Source organism: Chaetodon trifascialis, chromosome 10 (genome assembly GCF_039877785.1).
Source record: "Chaetodon trifascialis isolate fChaTrf1 chromosome 10, fChaTrf1.hap1, whole genome shotgun sequence".
NCBI lineage: Eukaryota > Metazoa > Chordata > Actinopteri > Chaetodontiformes > Chaetodontidae > Chaetodon > Chaetodon trifascialis.
In genome coordinates, this window is record NC_092065.1 from 15,469,655 (window position 1) to 15,489,850 (window position 20,196).

The window sequence follows — 20,196 nt, forward strand, 5'->3', positions numbered from 1 at the left end:
TCAGCTCAGAAACATCCAGACCACATTTTACGCAGAAACCACTGCGGGTCAAAATCCTTCGTGACACTGTATGCACGTGGTCTGACCAGTGTCCCAGTCTGTAGGTGCATTGTCTTGCTAAAAGCAGTTTACCAGTATGCCTGTACCAGTTCACAAGCTTGGATGTGTCATCGTGCTGCATTCAGTCAAATTGTCACAATGCATTGTGATTATTTTTTTTTTTAACTCATCTGGTCCTCCAGTACTCAGACGACCTGGTGATTCATTTTTAATGAGAGCAAACATCTTGAGAGAAAAGGATGATATCAAAATGGAGAAATGCAGGAGGATAGTGACTTCATGTGTTTAACAGCAGCACACCACAGCTCTGCCGGTATCAACCCTCTGTGATCAAACACGTTTCAGTGCATCTGTTTCACAGATCATCCAAAGTCTTGGGTTCAGATTCAGCGAGCGCTGGTACGGCCTGCAGCCACGCAAACGTAACATGTTTTCTTTACAGAACAGACAAATAAAGCTGAAATGAGACTCCACTTTGATAACACCTCCGTCTGGATAAACATTCACCGCTCGACTCTCCCAGATGACTCTAAGAAGAGGATGTAATGCTACAGGCTACATTTGACCCCCTTTTAAGCACTAGGGGACAAGGGCAATCATTGACATTGATAAGCTATACAGCTGAGAGTGCATCAAGGTAACTGTATATACTGCTCGGTGTTAAGTCCGAAGAAAACAGGCTCCACAACTCAACGGTCTGCTGATATGTGTGCATGGTCAATAACATCTGTTTTGCATTCAGTTCCCAAAGCAAATCACAACAGCAACAGCTCTGCATTAGTTTGAGTAAGGCACTCCGCCCCACCTCATAACCATCGGCCTCCCCTTCCCCACACCGATGCCCCTCTCCCACAGTGATGTGGTACACTTAGCACAGTAAAAGGCATAGAAATGGGAAATATAGACTGGACAAAATTCTTCTGTTGAGCATTAAATGAATACAACACAGCTTATAATTCTGCACAATGACTGCATGGTTGAGTTGTGATCAAGTTGTGTACATAACTCAGTATAATAATTTCTTACTAAGCCAACTGTTTGCAGTCACTCAAAAGTTCAATTTGATGAAAAAAAAAAAAAGTTTCTTTTTGTCTCACATGAGTACCAACTGGTCAGCTCCACAGAGGACGTCCTCTCTCTCTATTCTACCTCTAAAAGACATGTGAGTCCCTGTACAATGACATGGTGGTTTATATCCATGCACACGGCCGCTGCCTCCCTCAGCGGTCTGGGTTTGGTGACTTGCACAGTCTCTGATATGTAGTTATAGACGAGGCCATGGAAATAGTGATCCTAAAATACTGTTCTGGTGTTTTTTTTTTCTCTTTTCTTTACAATGTATCTAACTACAACACTGCCTCAAAAAACACCAACAGGTATGTTTTTGAGATTACCAAATGTACATATTTTTCACATCTTTACATTTACAGTATATGATATATCGGTAGGCATGTGAGATCTAACATGTCGGGTTAACCAGGCTGCCACTTGGCTCAGTGCCATGTCCTCCAGGAGTTTCAGTGTCTCTGCCTCCTCCTGACAGATTTGTAGTCTTCCCACTGCACAGAGAAAATGGAGCAAAAGTAAATCTCGTGGATGTACATATGTCTCTCTCCCATCTGAGGTTACGTTGCACAAACCAATCTGAGCCAGATAAGGTCGAGCAGTTAAAGGTACATGTTGACAGCACAGCTCCTCTCAGCATCAGACACTGTTGCTCCATCTATGATCAGAACATTAACCGTCACATCTGAGGGTCAAAAATACCTACATATTAAGCAGTCTCCATCAGTTTAATACTGTATGTTACAATAGCTGTGAAAGTTCCTGTGTTTTTTAAGGTGGTGGGTGTAATAAGTATTTTGTACGAACAAATGAAACTTAAAATATGATCTTAGAAGTAGACGGAAAAGAAACCAGGACAGAAAGAGAGGGCGAGGGATTCACTGTTCTTCTCAGACATCCAATGGTGAACTGAATGAGGAGCCAGACAGTGTGATCCAAACCAGCGAGATCCATTCTACCTGCTTACTGTGGAGGTCCAGGACCTCAGGGTGCCAGGCAGTTTGTCAGACCCAGGGACGTTCCAGGGTCCAGGGGACGCTGCTGCGCTCCTCGCAGGAGGATCTTCCATGGTTTTAGAGGGAAAGCAGAGCCCACTGTGGCCAGTGGCCCTCTCATCATCTCTGGGGAACAGACCTCTGGATGCCAGCCTCTCCTGGAGGCTGACATGTCCGTCTCCACTGCTGAGAGAGGCTCCATTCAAATTCACACTCACATATGGGTCCCAGGGCCAGACAGTGCTCATCGCCTGTGTGTGCAGGCCCTTTCTCTCACAGCAGGGGGAGCAAGTCTCCCTCTGCCTCTCTCTTCTATCAACAGACCTCCCGAGGACAGCTTTGGGAGGCAAAGCCCGAGGCTGTCTGTCGCCTGGTCCACAGTCCACCTCTCCAGACCCCTGAGGGGTTCCCTGCCCCCTGGTGATACACTTCTGCTGGGTGGACCTGCCACCTGTAGCCCCTCTAATGGAGCTGTGGTCTGTCAGCTGTGGAGCTTTGTCTGCCATGCACACTGTGGCCTCTAGAGGGAGCTGATGTGGGGAGTCTGGGGCTGAGGCTGGATGGGATGAGAGCAATGGATTCGGGTGCGGTTCGAGGGTCACTTCCTGCAGGGCAGAGTGGGCTGTAGAAAGGGAATCCCAGGGGCCGGCACAGTCTGTCGGGGGGGAAAAAATACACTCAGGTGGGCTGAGATAAAAGCAGTGTGGCACAAACCAGCATGCACATGCCCATGCACACACACACACACACACACACACACACACACACACACACACACACACACACACACACACACACACACACACACACACACACACACACACACACACACAGAAAGAAAATCAGATGAGGACAAATTCAGAGAGAGGAAGACAGATAATACAATTTAACACCACATCCTGATCAAGCAAACCTGCATGCAAATGCGTGTGATTAACACACACCTGACCATGTCAGCCTCTATGCCAACATGATCCACTTAAAGCCTAACCTACATAACATCTACAAAAACACAAGGGACAGGATTCATTCAGTGCTTGAAAACAACAAACGCATGTGTGACAGACTGATCCTGAGCAGACTGACTTCACACAGTCTACTTCACAGCCCTCTTTAGGATGACACAATTTCATCTGGAGGGTCACTTCAAACCATATTGCTCTGTTACAACAACACACTTAAAGCACCCGCACACACACAAATACACACACACAGCTGCTATTTTCCCATGCATAAACTCTTGATCATGCATACACACATGCATGCCTAGAGCACAGCTATAACTGCACACAGAGTAATCAGTAGGGAGAGAGACATGCAGTTTTTCCACGAACCGTGTCTTTAGAGTGGCCCATTAGGAAGAAATAGGGGGAGCTTAGTGTGTCACCTTTCATGCACATGGAGAGGTTGGAAGGTACCATTCCTGAGGGAAGGCAAGTAAAAGCCTATACCAATCATTAGACTTAAAGCAGTGGGGTTACAACACACGAAGAGCAAAAGAGCAGGTTGTTATGCTACTGTTTGATCCAAACTGTTTTTCACATGAAGAAGTTTAATGTCAGATGACGGAAGAGAAGACTGCAGAGTGAGGAGTAAAATGCAGAAAGACATCAATGAATGCTAAGATGTTCTTGAGTGAAACACATAGTGTTTGCAGGAAAAAAGCCATTCTGGTTAAGAAACAGTAATGTTGAACTTCAAACAATGAATCTGTAGTATGCGCTTGAGAGTTGTGTGGCCCGTTGCACCAGCTATACTGGAGTGCAAACATAGCCTGGTTTGAATGTAATTTCTAACTTAGGATGGACTTTACATGCTAACGTTTTACAGTTTGCACAGGATGAGACAGTTCCAACGTAGTTAAAACTTAAATCTCACACCCAGCCCTTAGTGGGTGCAAATTCCCTTTGAAATAGCGACTGGCATGGAGCATCATTTTTGAAAGGTGGGATAACTTTGAGGGTGATGAGGAGCAAATTATAGCAAAGTGACGACTGGGCCTGAGACACGTCATAGTAAACACTACAGTAAGAACGGTGCTTTTCACTGGTTAGCAACAGGAAGTGAAAATGTCATGTCATGCAACAATATTTTGGTTAGTTTGGGCTTTACACCAGAGTAGTTAAGATGAATGTTAAGTCTCTTTGGTGCAACCAAACACTGACACAGCTTTAATGTCATTACTATCTTGAGTGAACTTCTATATAGCTGGTGCAGCAGGCTACAGGCCAGAGACTGAAAGAGAGAGAAAAAGTGGAAAGAGTTGGACATTTAGAGACTTTGTGCTTGAAAACCCACCATATTCTGGCACCTGTCCTGTGCCTCGCTTTAGCAGCAGCCTGACCCGCCTGCCTCCCGCCTTGATGAGTTCAATGGCGCGGGCATGAGTCATGTCCCGAGTGCTGTCCCCGTTAATCTCTATGATCTGATCCCCTACCTAGAGGAGATACACAGTGAGGACAGGGTCAATTTCTGTCAGCCTCTGTTTATCCACAGAAAGATGACTTTTCTACACAAGCGCAGTCTTCTGCTGGTGAGCAACTGGGGACTAAGGACCATTAAGTGCCTTGTTCAAGTGCACATCAACAGGAGTTGTTGAGGGTGAACTGAGGGTTACCCGGACACTGAGTTCACGTACACTTACACTTATTCACTTTGGCCCTTTCCTAACCTTTAAACTATTCCTGCCCCATTTAGATGATGGTGCAGACATTAAGATAAAGATGTGAATCTACAAAAGAAATGGTAAAAGATAATAAGCATATCAGAGGGACAACAGAAGTGTCACTGCTGTATTACATCTTACACTATTAAACTTTGTCTTAGATTTGATCATCTCATCATGTTGCCTCACCCTCATCCTTCCATTACGTATGGCAGGACCATCCTCAGCAAGGCGCAACACAAATAGGTCCATCTTGTACTCTCTTCCCCCTCGGATACTGAAGCCAAAACCCTTTGCACTTTTTTCCAGCTCCACCGTGAAGTAATCAAAGTCCTTCAGGAAAAATGAGGATACAAACAAAGATTACAAACATCCTCTAAACACTTGATGCTCAACACAGTGTAAACTCGAGCACACAGTTCTTGGTCCAGTTCTACCTGTGGTCTGAAGTCAGCAGGGATCCCCAGAGGGAACTGAGCAGCTGCAGGGTGCTGTCTAAAGTCCAGCAGACCGGGCGGGTGTCTGTAGTCCAGCGTCGGGGGCTGTCGATAATCAGTAACTGGTGGGTGACGATAGTCTACCGGAGGTTGCCTGTAATCAGTGAATGGAGGATGGCGGAAGTCAGGTTTGACGTCCTGTCTGGCTTTTACCTCTGACCTGTGAGAAAGCAACAAAATCAGAGGAGAGAGTTTGTGTCGTGATGGAAAGAGCATTATTTTGGAAAAGTATTAAAGGAAAAAAAAACTTGCATGTCCTCATGTGTCCTCTCATGTGAGAGTGGACTGTGTTCCTCATAGTGTAGGTTTATGAGTGCAGTTACATTTGAGCTTAATTTGCCATTTGAAGGAAGACAGCGAGTGTGTGAGGCTAAGGAGGCCTGCCACAAAAAGGATGGAAATATCACTCTTCATTTTGAAACTTTTATCACGATCCCGCTTGTAAAATGGGCATAAATCCACAGCTCTGGGAGTGCTGCTCTCAGTGTCTTGATCTGAGACTCACACGCACACACCCATCCATGCACACACTTACACTTTCATAGTTTTGACATGGAACAGGGCCTGATCGCTGGGTTCCTGCATTATAGAAGAGATACTTTAAGGTAAATTATTCACTGACACTGTAAGAGCTAAGTGGTGTTACGCAAGGTAGAAACTAGCCTGATACTGAGAGTCTGACTGGGACAAAAGTTGACTGCAGTCACAGAGTTTCTCCAGAACTTACTGGCATGCAAGGAGAGGATGGCACCCTCTCATCTATACACACAGTTTGATATCTGTTGCCCTTGAAGACTCCAGCTCCGTCTTCTTCCAGTCGCTCTGTGCAGTCACCCAGACAGACTATGCTTAAGGAATCCTACAAAATGCTCCAGCTGAGTCCAAACAAGAACATCCCTCTCAGCACTGTCTTACCTGCCGTCATGGAGGTAGAGCTGTGGAGGGATGCCAGAGGACTGGGTGACTGGGCTCTGCTGGCTTCCAGCTGGTGCAGGCTGGGAGGCTGCTGGTGCAGGAGGGCCAGTCACTGTTTGGCATGTCTGAGCTGGTGTGTGGCTGAGCTGGACAGGTGCTTGACCTGTTTGAGTGGCCGTTTGGCCGGGCTGGGTGCCTCCTTGGCTTGTCTGGGCTACAGGGCTGGGCTGGGTCTGGGGGCTGTGTTTCTGGGTCATGGGGCTCTGCTTCTCTGAGCTGGGGCCAGAATGGGAACCTGTGTTGGACAGAAGGTGAGACAAGACACGGGGAAAATGTTAAACACTGTCTGCAGAGAGGGATTGAGAACAAATTGAAAATACATGCAGGATGCTCAAGAACGCATTGTATGTATTGTATTTAATATCACACACTTACCCTCCTCTGGTATGATGTGCAGTGTGACGGTTAGCCCAGCATCTTTAATGAGCTTGACAATGTCTGCATGCGGCATGCTGATGATGGACTGTCCGTTCACAGCCAGGATGCGGTCGCCCACCTTCAGCTTTCCACATCGGTCTGCCGGGCTGCCCTCGATGATACGTCCTATTTTGTGGGGCACAGCTGGAAACAGGCAATAACACGGTGCTTGTTAACAGCAATTTTCAAGAAAGATGTCAAAATAGCACCGATAAAACTCAGTTTTGAAGTGAAGACAAAAACATTTCAAATTGTTTTACAAGATGAGCCTCGCCTGCCATGAAACTCTTTGAAACAGTGCAGTCATTTTTTTTAAATTACTGTTACGAATACTTGCGAATTCCCCATAGAAATACATACATTGTTCACACCTGCTAAGAAATGATTGCAATTTTCGAAATCTTAATCACTATTTTATGACAAAAACATCTAAACACAACAAATGGCTTTTGAGTTTCAGCTTTTCACACGGATAGAGACAGAAAACTGAAAATTTCCATTCAAATATGAAACATTTCTGGACCCACCTAGCAGAGAAGACCCCTGAGGCACTGCTGAACATGCACCATTACATCCTGAACTAATGTTTGATATTATAATGACTACTGTATACTAGACTTGTTTTTGGGGTATTCATATTCCTTGGTGTGTGCAGAAACCTAGAGGGGGTGTCATGAATTTAGCCATACAATTCTTAGAAATTTCGATGAATATGTTTTGAGTGCAGCGGATGTTGCCAGGACTGCATTGGCCTAATTGAAGACTTTTATAGACTCTTTTAATACTACTTTGACATAAAATAAAAACAAATCAAAATAGCAAAACATAAAAAACAAGTCAATTTCAGTTTGACCCCAGCTAATGAAAGCTCTGGAGCTATTGGACAGAATAAGAAACACCACTGAAATAAATCAACTGTTAAGGGACATGAAGCCCACTGGTTATTAGTAAAGCAGGAAAAATGGACATTATACTTCTGATCCTGTTTCTTGAGTGGACATGCAGAACAAAAGCAACTGGCATTGTGTGGTCAGATTTATTACAAACACATTTAAAATGAATTCAAACAGTAGCAAAACCCCATAAGCAATCACTCTATGACAGTCAGCACCCTGAGGATCCTTTATCATCAGGATTTACAAATCAACAACAGCCTTCAGGGCTCCAAATGAGCAACTCACTGATGACAGTGGCGTTCTCCGGTCTGTTCAGGGAGCTGATGATGACAAAGCCAAAGCCCTCGTTCTCCTTCCGGTGAATGACCACATCACTGGTCTGCAGGGCAGATCCCTCTGGAGGAGAGGTGGCAGGGGGGGCGGCGACTGCCATGGGGCCAGAAGCCGAGGCCGCGTCGCTACGTGGAGAGCTGTGTTGTGTCGACACCGAGCCGGGGCTGCGGCCATTCACAGGGCATGCTTCACCTGGAGGAAAGAAAGCCAGAGAGGAGACATGATGAGTCAAAGCAGCAGCTCTGTTGCTGTAAAACCTGACCAATTTACTCTAAGTGGCTGTAGCCATTGGAGAAATTCCAGTGCTGTAGCGTGTACTGCATACACCAGTAGATGCACTGCTCTACCTCCCAGAGGAATTCTCTGTCAAAGTCAAATTGTGCTTGGCTGTTTGACAGGTATGACTCTTGTGTATGTATACGCCCTTGCAGTTGCACTGTATTTAGAAAGACACAAACCACAGCGCCTGCCGGGGTGCTTACAAAGAACAAAGGATAGATCAAGAGCGTAATCGCTGCAGGGGTCTCTCACATGAGCACACCTGGTCTGGTCTTTTTCAGGGTAACAGGCTGGAGGATGATCAGACTTTCACTCTGTCACTTGTCTTTTAAAAACTGGGTCTGTAGTTGATGTGTCAGTAAAGTGTGTTGCTGTAAACCCAGTAGATTATCACTGTGGTGGTGGTGGTGAAAATGTTTGCAGGTGGTAAAGAGGCTGTGCTGAAAATACAGAGTGATACACATTGACCACGAGCCATTCGTGCTTTATGTTAATATATGTGTTTTTTAAGGTTCTACTTACCCCCAACCTGGCTGCCCCCCCTTCCCCCCAAATGTCTGGCTGAAGATTTCACCTCTGAGATAGACTTTTGTATGATCTACTACCACAAAAAAGATGCGTGGGTACACACTCATCCTGCACACAGACTTTCAGCCCGTGTGTCGTGTCCAAATTGTCTTTGATCAAGCTGATGCCAGTGAAATGTGCAGCATGTTCTGCAGTCTTGGTAAAATCTGAAAAAAAAACAAAAAAAAACAAACCAAAAAACAAAAACAAAAGAACAAAAAAAAACCAACAAAAAAAACACGTCCTCACCAGGCGTTAGCACTCTCCTTCTCACAGTCAAGCTGACTTGTCCGTTGCGAGCAGCTGCGTGCATCAAGTCTATTACGTATTTGTGTGGTTTCCCAGCAACCACATTTTTATCCACCGAAATGAGCTCATCCCCGGGTCGAAGCCGCCCATCGCGCTCAGCGGGAGTGTTCTCTATTATAGCGCCAATAACAATCTGTTCAAAGACAATCAATATTAGCAACATAGATGAAGGTGAAGAGGATGAAACGCAGGCAGAGTGGAATTACACAGTAATTGCTTTATCCAGGTTGTAAGCTAGTTTTGGGTCATGGTAACATTTTTCACCTTCCTAATAATCTCCTGCCACAAAGTTTGCATGCGGTTTTGCACGGGGACAAGTTAGCAAGGCGTTACTTCAGTATGGGAGGTACTGAGCATCAAGTGAGTCAGGACAGTGTGAGAAAGCCAAGGTGTGTGTGTGTGTAAGTATGTGTGTGGAGGGTTTGTTGGTCAAAAGTGTGAAACTGAATGAAGTGTGAGATGAGGTTAGGTGCAGGTCAGACGAGGTTGGCGTGTATGAGGTTAAATATGCGTGTGGTCCAGCCCGTCCCATACGAGCCTTGTCACGGGCGTCCGGACTCACAGCCTGCACGGCCTCGTCTCCCCCCAGGATGCGGAAGCCAAACCCGGTCTTCTCCCTCAGCAGGTGCACCTCCACCTCTTCATACTCTGGACCTGGGACACAGATGCAGACGTTAAACTTTGACTCTCTCTTTTTTTTCAGATCATCACATCATGTGCATCGTGTTTTTCAGCACTCACGTCGGCTCTCGTAGATCGCCCTCGACTTCTCATAAAGGTCGTAGGGGTCTGGTTTGTTCAGATCGAAACCCTCGGTGGAGTCAGGCACAGACGTGCGATGCTGAGGCTGGTTTGGGAAGGGTGTACCAGGTGGCAAAACGGGGCCGGACAGGTTTGCTTGAGGGCTGCCATGTGGGTCCCACTGATCGGGCAACTACAAGGGAAACACAAACAACAGATGTTTAACATTTGGAGCTTTACTTTTTGTGGCAGAGCAGCGAACAGTCCAGGCAGCACTCTGTGTGACTGTGTGTGTGGCACAAACAGGTAGCAGGTTCACTCAAATTAAGCAGTGCAAAGCGAGTTACTGTGGTGGAAAATGGGTCTTGGGCTTACAGATTTTGTCAACAAGAGCAAACAAAATCTGCTCAAAATGTAAAATTAGATTATTAACCAAGAGATCCATTTAAATCTGCATCAAAAAATGTTTTTTATGGTTCAAGGAGGCCTGTTTATGAGGGAAACATCCGAGTAACAGGGCCGCTTAATCCTATGCATCATAGCCTCTTTACCGATTTACGAGATAAAAACTCTATGACATCCTGTAGAAACGTCATAAATCACTGAGACACCAGTGATGTGAATGGCTGTGAGTGTATTTATTGATCACTGCACCCTCTGATCTATATTCCACTTCACCCAGCCCTTTTGCTCTGTGCACTGCTGCACCCATGTGAACCAAAATAACGGGTGCCCTGAGAGTCGGTGTGCCTAAGACCTACAGCTTTACACTTATGGCTGTGCTTGTGCGATTTAAATAGGGAGCACGGTGTCATTTAGAGTTACAGCTTATTTATTGCTTTATTTCTCTGTCACATTTCCCCATGCTAAAACATTTTGTTTTTAAACATTTACTTCATTCTTAAAGGTCCCCTCCAGACATATTTTGAGACATCAAAAAACAATCTGCTTGGATTAATTGTGTGTGTCTGAAATGTTTATCCAAAAAAAAGTTAAATTACTTACAGCCACTCCTCTCCCTCATTGAAGACAACAGTGTAACACAAAAAGCTTCAAGTTTCCTCAACATATTTGTAATTTAGTATTTTAAATGTGTAAAACCTATTTGATTTCTTAAGTTTCGTAGGCAACATGTTGCTGTGGGATGAGACTTGCGTGTCTTCCTGGTGGCATCTCATTGATTGGTTTTATTATCTTAAAAGGAAACTGATACATGGTGTGGGCGCAAAAATAACATAGAAGCAACATACACTATAAAAACAGACAGTCTGCACATGACAGACACCCAATGCTGACAACAGCCCACACAACACAGCAACAAACAGCTGAAACACAATACAGCACGCATACAAATCCAACATATGAAAACTAATATTAGTATATGTGCAGCAAAAAGTGTAGTGTCGATTAGACAACTACAAACTCAATGTGCAGAGTTAGCAGAAAGATAAATAAATGATATCAGCCTGCATAAAAACACAGCAGTCAGGTATAAATACTGATAGATTGTAACTGTAATGGTAAATCTCTGACAAATAAAACCTTCGTGTTTATGGTGACGAATTATCTCGACGGAGGTTGTTTACAAACTTAATGACAGTGAAATTAAAACAACAAATCCAAGGCTAACTATGGGCAGAGGAGTAATGGTAAGGAACAGGTCACCACGATGATGGAAGATAATCATTAAAACTATGATAACAAATGTATTATCCTAAGTGTGTGAGTTATGTCCTGTTAATGTTTTCATTCAGTAACTCAACTATGCAATTAAGACAAACGGCTATTAATGAAATACAAATCAATATTCACAATTTAAACCTAAATGGGACGAGACTCGTTACGTCTGAACGTTCTGTCTAACAGCATGAATGACTGCTGATTGCACAAGCAGTGGCAGGTGCAGTTTAAGTAGAAATCTGAAGAGCTTTTCCCCAGCTGCTGTGGTGTGAGATCTGATGTGATCAAACCCAATAAGCAGGTCAGGACAGGCCGGCTCGTTTCACAGTGAAGCAAAAGCCGAGCCCCGGTGACAAACGCTGATCCCACACACTTCTCTCTCTACGTCTCTGCTTCGACAAACAAATCTGGTTCAGAGACGCACATTTTTCCTCCCGCCTCTCTGTTTTGTTTCTCCGCCTCAGTCAAACACACACATACACACACACACACACACACACAGAAACAAATTTTGTTCAATCATTGTACCTGTTTGGAGGCCTTCCACGGAGAGATGTGGCCTGAGGTAGAAAGAGAAAACGCAGTTAACAGACGGCAGGCTCGGTTAAACTGTCAGATTCGTATGAAACAACAAAATCCAGGCAAAAAAACTATTATGTGCGAGGTTTCTAAAAATGAGACACTGGGTATGAGTGTTGAAACGTGTGAAAAAAAACGTCAGTTTGCTGATTTCATATTCCTCTGTTTTGACTTTGTTTGTGTAACTCATCCTAAACGGGTTTAGTTGTTGCGTTTGTTTTCAACATAATTACATCATTAGCTGCAGGCAAAAGCACAGACCCCCTCCCCTCAACACACACACACACGCACACACACACACACACACACACACACACACACACACACACACACACACACACACATGCACGCACGCACAGTTTTCTCTGTAAGTCATATTTTATCTGCATGTAGAAGCAGGGAGCACTCTCCATCACAACAACAATCTCATCAGCGCAGCTCCCCTGTGACTCCTCTGAATCAAAGACATACAGTACATTTATGCTGCCGAGACCCAAATACATACATTTAGATATGGAGGGGAGGTTACATGCAGTGACTGCCTTGTTTAAACATGCAGCCTGAATCTTTACACATGTGGACAGAAACACACAAACACACTCATAAAGCACATTCGACTGCAGCAGCACTGCTGATGAATCCTTTAACAGACATGGGCGCTTGTAAAATACTCCCTAGAGAATCCTGATGTATTTAATATTTATTGCGTTTATGAGATTTCCTCAGAAATGTCAGAGAGCACTGGATGGAACATATTTATGGAATTACTCTGCATCTGCCTGCTTTTTAGACGTGTTAGATGAAGGCCAGGGCACTTAGAGCCAGAACACAATGGCAGAAAGTTCAATCAAAATCAGCCAGCGAGGGGAGATTTGAGGAAAATTAAACACAATAGACCGCTGCCAGTCCAAGACAAAACAAAAATTGAAATTCATTTCTGCCATTCCTTACGCTTTTATCTTTTATTTTCCCACATTTTTCCCGCCACCCTGCCTCCATCCATCCAATTAAAGCCCAATTTCTGTGCAGAAATCTTTCCCATTTTCTAAAACAAATGTTGTCTGTCCCTCCTGTGTCTGTGAGCGTGGAGCAGGAGGACACAAGAAAATGAGGAAAAGGGAAATATAATCGCCTCCGTCCATGAATGCCATAAACATAAATGGCGATTTGAGGAGAGCTGTCCGTGGTGCTGAAATGATTCAGCACGGTGGCAGCAGCAGAGGGAGCGCTCTGTGGGAGGCTGGGACTAATAACCACGTTCTGCAGGGAATACAGGTCTTAAGGGAGGCCTTTAAGAAATTCTAATAACTTATTCTCCAGAAAACTTTCCTTTATGACCCACTGAAGGAAATGAGTACGAGCTACAAGGCAATTGTCCACTCATATTAAAGATGCATTTAAGCTTAATTTAAATGCTAATGGAATTCAACAACATATGTGCTGAATGTGTGGCAGGCTTGTATGAATGCTGATGAATTACAAATGAATGTCTGGTAGAGAGGCTTCATGAGGCTTCTCTCACAAGTCAGTGGTCAGGCAGTTTGGCAAGCCGGCCTCACAGACTAGCCTGCTGAGTTCTGGATGGCCTTCAGATCAGCCTGATTGGCTTGTGCAGCCTGACACCCTTTTTTTTTCACAGCCATGATCTGGATCCTCATTGGTGGTGCAAAAGGTCTCTAGTCTGTGGTTGGCTCCGCTTCAAACTGGGAAGTCAGGGGACGGAGCTGTGAACATGACCACAGCTCAGAGGAACTCTGGCAGAGTGCCCACGCTACAGCAGTCAGACGACGAGACAAACACACACACAGACACACACGTGCTCACACACGCAGCGGAAGTCTAACACCATGTCTGTGTTAAACAAAGCACCGACGCTCTCAGTCACGCATCTGAAATCATGTGTGCAGGCTAAATTCCATTGATATTCTGCACAGAAATCCTATGACTGTGAACACAAACATGCTTTAACATCCCTGACATTTTGCACATCTGAGTCACTGTAAAGGACCTTGTCCTTTCTTTCACCCTGCAGAGAAGAGAGAGACACACACAGAGAGTCAGAGAGGTTCCTGGTGTGTCAGGCTGATAGTCCCTGTGGGGCCGTTGTCTTCAGTTGTGTGATAGAAACTAGTGAGGTTGAAGGAGGAGATCTTTGGGGGAAGGGAAGCAATGTGGCACATTCAGCACATAATTCTCTCTCTCCACTGCAAGCCGTGTATATGCATGTAAATATTAATACAGATGTGCATATGTGCGTGTCATGTGATGTTGCATTAATGTGTGCATGGCAATCTCAGCTTCCTTTTTAAATGGCGCATCCGACAGTGAAATTCAGTGTGTGTATTTACAGACGTTAACCACCAGGTGGCAGATGTTGTCTCTGCCTGTTAATAAGATGCTTGATTGGTCAGCGCCACAACATTTGATCTCAGCTGCTTACGTACATGTCCATGCATGCTGACGCGCAGTCATACACATAGTTTGTGTTTTTTCTGTTCCTCCTGAACACTTGCTTGAATTATTTGTGTAAATCATAGGCTTAGTAGAATTAATCATCTCTCACGTAATCAGATGACTGAATATAATTCACTGAAAAAGATACAGCACACAATCAGTTCACTAGGACCAGGCAACAGTACATCAATACTTGTCCTACAATGGTCAATAATGTACTGTAAGACAACAGGACTGGCATTAAATCAGCACACTGTTCTACAGCACTTAGATCAGATAGTCTGATGTATCATGTTAATGTCTTTGATTGCGTTTCAGGTCTGTCATGATAATTCCTGTCGCACTTCAATTAATTAAACGTGAGCTGCATATGAGACTTATTGTTTTCATCCCTAATTAAATACAAACTATGAAAAAGAAGCGATGCAAAGAGAGTGTATCTATAATTCCTCTTTATTCTTTTACCATCTAAGAACCACTGTCAATTAACTCTCATTCCTGGCAATTTATCTCAAACCATTAACTTATGATGTTGATCTCTTTAAATGGCCAAATGATTTTTTCTCTCTCCTAACTTTCATGCAGGCTTGAATGTAGCCTGGTTTATCCTTGTGGGGTTGAGTGTGTGTGTTCGTCTGATGGTCAGGGGCTCAGTGGTATAGGCAGCCCCGGGTAATTATCAAGTCAAGTTTTGACCCTGTGACCAGGCTCCTTTCATAGAATCAGTGCAAGAGCACATGTCAAACAAATATTGCTTTCAACTGTGCCATTTAATTTCCTCGCAGGGAGCCAATCTTGCAGGAAATAGCAGAAGTGGGAAAATGGCCATACTCTGTGTCGTTCTGGCAGTATCATAAGACGTCTGCACTTCAAACTTCCCCACAATGAAACTCTCTCTCATTCTTCTTTTCTGCGACTATATAACTCCATTTTGATTTATTTTCTCAGACTGTCTCCTTCTTTCACTTCAAGAGGAAGGTAAAATGCTGAACGTGTGCAGAAAATTAGATGTGAGGTGGTGAGGAGCAGCTCAGTGCAACGCAGAGGTTGCTAAGGGGATTCGACATGTGAGCAGGTACTGTGGATCAACACGAGCCCCGAATCCTCTGTCTCAATACACAGACAGCCAAGTCGAAAATCTGTCAAGCTGAAATGTTTGCAGCAAGTGGAGGAGGAAGAATGCACCCAAGACGCATTGAGGACACACTGAGATGCAATCGTCCAGACCACATTCAGAGGTGGTGTGGGCTGCATATGGCCACATTCTTCTAACAAAAGGTATGTACATGCTGCCGGTGTTTGACCATCCACACATAGATAACTATTGCAGCGCCACGTTGAAGATCACAAATGGTACTATGTGCCCTTTTTCTTTAAGCTTTTTGGATTACATTCTCTCTTTGTTACACTGGGTTTTGAACTCAGCATCACATCAACACGGACCCTTTATGAAACCAAAACACAGTGAAGATAATAATGGAAGCAGAATCATTTCAGAGAGTACAGACAGTACAGGTAGCCAAACAGGATGCCGACCAGTGGAGCTTGTTTGCCAGCTAGCTAACACTCCCTACAGTCATTTCTGTCTAGAGCACATTACAGTAAAATAACTGCATTTATTTTGAGGATGAGTGGCCCCAGTGGGAATGAAACTGCTTTCCCACAGCAGTGTTGGTGCCACCTTTAGAGGTGTACACGCCTAACGTGGACTAACTCAGTGTACAACATTGATGAGATGATGGTGATAAAGTTACATTTGGAAAACACCGACAACACGTGGTGTGACACATAACGCTTACTAAGACATGTGCTTACACTGGTTTTGATCTTAATATTTCTGTGTATTCTCCATACAGTTCAGCACGTGCAAAACACATTGAACAAAACATTGTTCATTTAATTTCTCCGTTTCTATTGTCTCATGTGTAATAAAGTATCCTGTAGCTTTTTGCTCCTGCAATTATCTTATTTCCTCAAGGGGAACATTAAAGTTTCATTGTTTCTTAACCAACATACAGAAGTCAATGGTCTGTGAAATAATCCGGAATTATTGCACTTCTTCAGAAAACACTGTTGTTATTGCAAGAAATACTATTATCATCTGCCCAGTTTTGGAGCAGGGAAAATTATTCTTCTAAACTATTTAATATTCCAAAAATAAACCACATTGAGAGACTTGAATAAAATCCCAAAAAGCAGCCACTGTGATTTGAATGTGTTCAAAAATAGAACAGGTCTCAAAATTATCATAATCAAAATCTCTTCTGCTCTCTCAGCGCTCACTGTCAACTATACTTGACTGCTCTCTTGCGAAGCTGCAGCTGGGGTTGAAGATACAACAGTAACAAGATATTTGTGCATCTCAATCACAAGCCAACTTATATTTATCCAGGCAGTTGCTCTTGCACTGGACCCTTCTTTATTTCTGCTAATATTATCTTGGTTTTGAAAGATACCAAACTGCCACTTGTGATTTGATACTAATTGTACTCTAATTGTTTTTGCCACCACTGCTGACATAAATAGATCAGGGACAATCACCAGGTATTAAGGAGTTGAAATTTAACTATCTGTAGAGGTTAATGACATTTATACCCCTGCAAACAAACTGTCATAACCAGAAAGCCTGAAAGTGTATCAGAAGAAGCAAATAAAGTCATCACCAAGCAGACAAACAATCAGACAGAAAGACACCAGGCTGTCTCTCACCTGTTCCTGCTCTCTGTATGAGGAGTGTTGCCTCAGCTCCCACAGGACACTCTTTGAGCATCTCCACCACTCGTCCATGTCCAGCTGCAGCCACTGGCTGCTGGTTCACCTCCAGGATCAGGTCTCCCTCTATCAGGCCTGACGCTCCCTGTGAGCCCGGCTCCAGCACCTGCTCCACAGCAACAACAACACTCACTCACTGCCACACAATTTGACTGACTGTGATTAGATTTTGAGGTAATTTGAATCTCATTAACACAAAATTTGTATCGTCTACCATATTTAATGAACTTTGGTTAGAGTGAAAACCTGCACATGGTTTATTGTTATATTGAGGGACTCTAATTCATTATCTTCCTATTAATGCTGCAAAAATGTCTCAATGCAAAATGACCATCTTTGTTGGTCCCTGTTTCAAAAAGCAATTGAAAATCATTTTAGTTTTTAAAGGTTTACAGGATCAGCCAACGGCACCATTTCAAGGTATTGACATGAAGACACTTTGTTGAAATTTGTTGAGCTCTAGGAAAAGGTGCAACTACCTTTTTTTTCTTATTTGTTCAAATAATAATGAATCTTGAGTGCTGAACATAAAACAAATTACCTGTTGAGACAGATGTTTTTATCGTGCAGATGTTTTACTGTACAGATACAGCAGGGACGAGAAATGGCATCTGTCACATCACAACTCATCTTGTCTAATTTATCTGTTCCTTACAGCCAGGAACCTAATAAGCACATTTGGATTTTTCATTAACAGACAGTCTTGCCTTCATTCATTTGCGTGTTAGTAGATAACAAATCCGTTGCAGGCTGAGCTCACTTTGTTCTTATTATCTCAGTGTCTAAGTTTACACTTAGTTGCATTGACTGAATTAAATTTACCTTGACCTGCTGTTTTAACTCTGCCACAAATTTAATGTGTAACTCAACTCGACTACTGAGTTAAGCTGACTACTGAGATTTCACTCTTGAGAGGACACATCTGCTTCCCGAAATACAGTAAAATACAAGTAAAACATCGAACGGGTATGTACCCTTTCATTTCTGGATTATTCATGGTCTACTAAGTGAATGAAAAGAGATGAACAGATGATCATGACACACCACCTGCTTTACTCGCTGACCAGTGGGACTGTCGGCAATGGTGAACCCAAATCCCTCCGCCCCTTTCACCATAGTAACGGTCAGAAGCTCTGCTCCTTGTGCTGTTGCCCCGGCAACCCCTGCAGTCCCAGAGGAGGCCATGGACACATTGTCGTCGTGAGGTGTGAGTGCCGAGGCAGAACCGGGTGTTGTGGGTGGCAGGGATGAGCCATCCAGATGCGTATCTCCAGGATGAGGGGCTCCGGCCTGCGCCAGAGCCTGAGGAGGCAGCTGGGAGCTCAACGACAGATACTCTAGGTAGGGGTCGTAGCTGCCACGGCCGTTCACCACCAGGGGACGGTGCTCCAGGCCGATGGGTGTCAGCGAGGTGCTTGCTGCGCCACTTGGGTCCTCAGGGTCAAAGGGTAGAGGATAGCCTCGACAGAGAACGAGGGTGACACTCTGACCGATTGGTACAGACTGGAAAAGCTTGACCACATCGGCGTGCGTGGTGCCGAGTACGCAGATGTCATTAATGTAGACGATGACATCACCTGAGGAAGAAAGAAATAGGTTCTGTCTCACTCACACTATAGTGCGTTACGTGTTACGCAGGGCATGTGACCTGATCTCAGCGGTCCATACGTAAACATACTGTGCAGCAAAAATACAACCTGTCACCGTCTGTTGCCATAAATGTCAAATCTCAGCGGTATCGGGACACGCTGCAGCAAGTGTCACAAAGGAATATGGTATCAGTTCACTGCCACTGCAAGCAATCTACAAGCAATCAACAAGTGTATGTGTGAGACAGAGAGGTGGGAGAGAGAGACCCCAGCGTGTCTCTGTGAATACGACAACCATCTGGCATCCACAGAAACTCTAATCATGAAAATCTCAATCATTTAAATGGTTGAACACAGTCACAAGCAGTCTTGGCTCACATGCGATTCATAATAACGTTGCATCTCCTTGTTACTCTGGTGACCAGTTGGAAGCAAAATACAAATGTGTACCGCTGTTTATGATCTTGTGTGAGTGAGAAAAGTTGCCCTGTGCTATGCTATGCTACCTAACATCACTGATATCCTAAATTTATATGTTCACCTTACTTACAACGAGGCGAAGCAACTTCACAAATGCAACACCAGATACTCTGTGATCTCTGCTGTAGTTTGAACGTGCGGAAAGTTATGGATTTCAGCTTTAAAGTTACAGCCCCATGACAAATGCAGCTACCTCAAATCCTCTATTTCACACTTCTGGAGGCACTCTGTCTCACATGCAGACACGCACACACTCCTGGGAGCATGTGCACATACATACACACGCACCATACATGTCACATGCACAATCGTACACAATCCCTAAGAGCAATGCCACACAGCTCAAATAGGCCAGCTAATCTCAGCCAGGGAGTGCCTGTGTGCGACTCTGTGACTGTGTGCACGTGAGTGTGAATGTGTGTGCACATGCATGTATGTGAGCAGCTCTGGCAATGTCACACAGCGGGGAGAGAGAGAGACAGAGAGAGAGAGAGAGAGAGAGAGAGAGAGAGAGAGAGAGAGAGAGAGAGAAAGAGAGAGAGAGAGAAATCAGAACAGAGAGAGACGAAAGGGCTGGCAGACCAGGAGAGAGGGATGAAGAGAGAAAAACTAGAGAGGTAGAAAGAGAAAAGGGATGAAAATACATTGAGGCTGAAAGCAGAGAAGAAGTGTCAGATGACATGGTTAGATAAGGAAGCATAATAAAGGGTAAGCCAGAGAGACAAAGAGAGGGATGGAGATAAAATAGAAAGAGATGGATTCCAGATAACAGAGAAACTGATGCTGAGGCAGAGGGAGCGACATAAAAGCAGGGAGCAGGAGCTGAGAGTAGAAAGGAGGATT

General features: G+C 44.3%; 1 protein-coding gene across 5 annotated transcripts in view; it reads right to left on the bottom strand.

Moving 5' to 3' along the window:
• Nucleotides 1–209: 209 nt before the first annotated feature.
• The window catches only part of magi2b (membrane associated guanylate kinase, WW and PDZ domain containing 2b), a 78,674-nt gene continuing 58,687 nt past the window's right edge, over nt 210–20,196 (bottom strand). For 2 of the 5 annotated variants that reach the window (XM_070971446.1, XM_070971448.1), the window contains exons 10-22: nt 18,332–18,861; nt 17,222–17,390; nt 12,008–12,039; nt 9,800–9,992; nt 9,597–9,712; nt 8,999–9,191; nt 7,856–8,095; nt 6,633–6,818; nt 6,198–6,492; nt 5,223–5,442; nt 4,975–5,118; nt 4,419–4,557; nt 210–2,775 (exon numbers count right to left, since the gene is read on the bottom strand). In XM_070971446.1, coding sequence (XP_070827547.1) covers nt 2,081–2,775; nt 4,419–4,557; nt 4,975–5,118; nt 5,223–5,442; nt 6,198–6,492; nt 6,633–6,818; nt 7,856–8,095; nt 8,999–9,191; nt 9,597–9,712; nt 9,800–9,992; nt 12,008–12,039; nt 17,222–17,390; nt 18,332–18,861 — 3,152 coding nt within the window. In that variant the 3' untranslated portion in view covers nt 210–2,080. Of the gene's footprint in view, nt 2,776–3,454; nt 3,544–4,418; nt 4,558–4,974; nt 5,119–5,222; nt 5,443–6,197; nt 6,493–6,632; nt 6,819–7,855; nt 8,096–8,998; nt 9,192–9,596; nt 9,713–9,799; nt 9,993–12,007; nt 12,040–17,221; nt 17,391–18,331; nt 18,862–20,196 lie in introns of all 5 variants that reach the window. The other 3 variants (XM_070971450.1, XM_070971449.1, XM_070971447.1) reach the window with 3 other exon arrangements.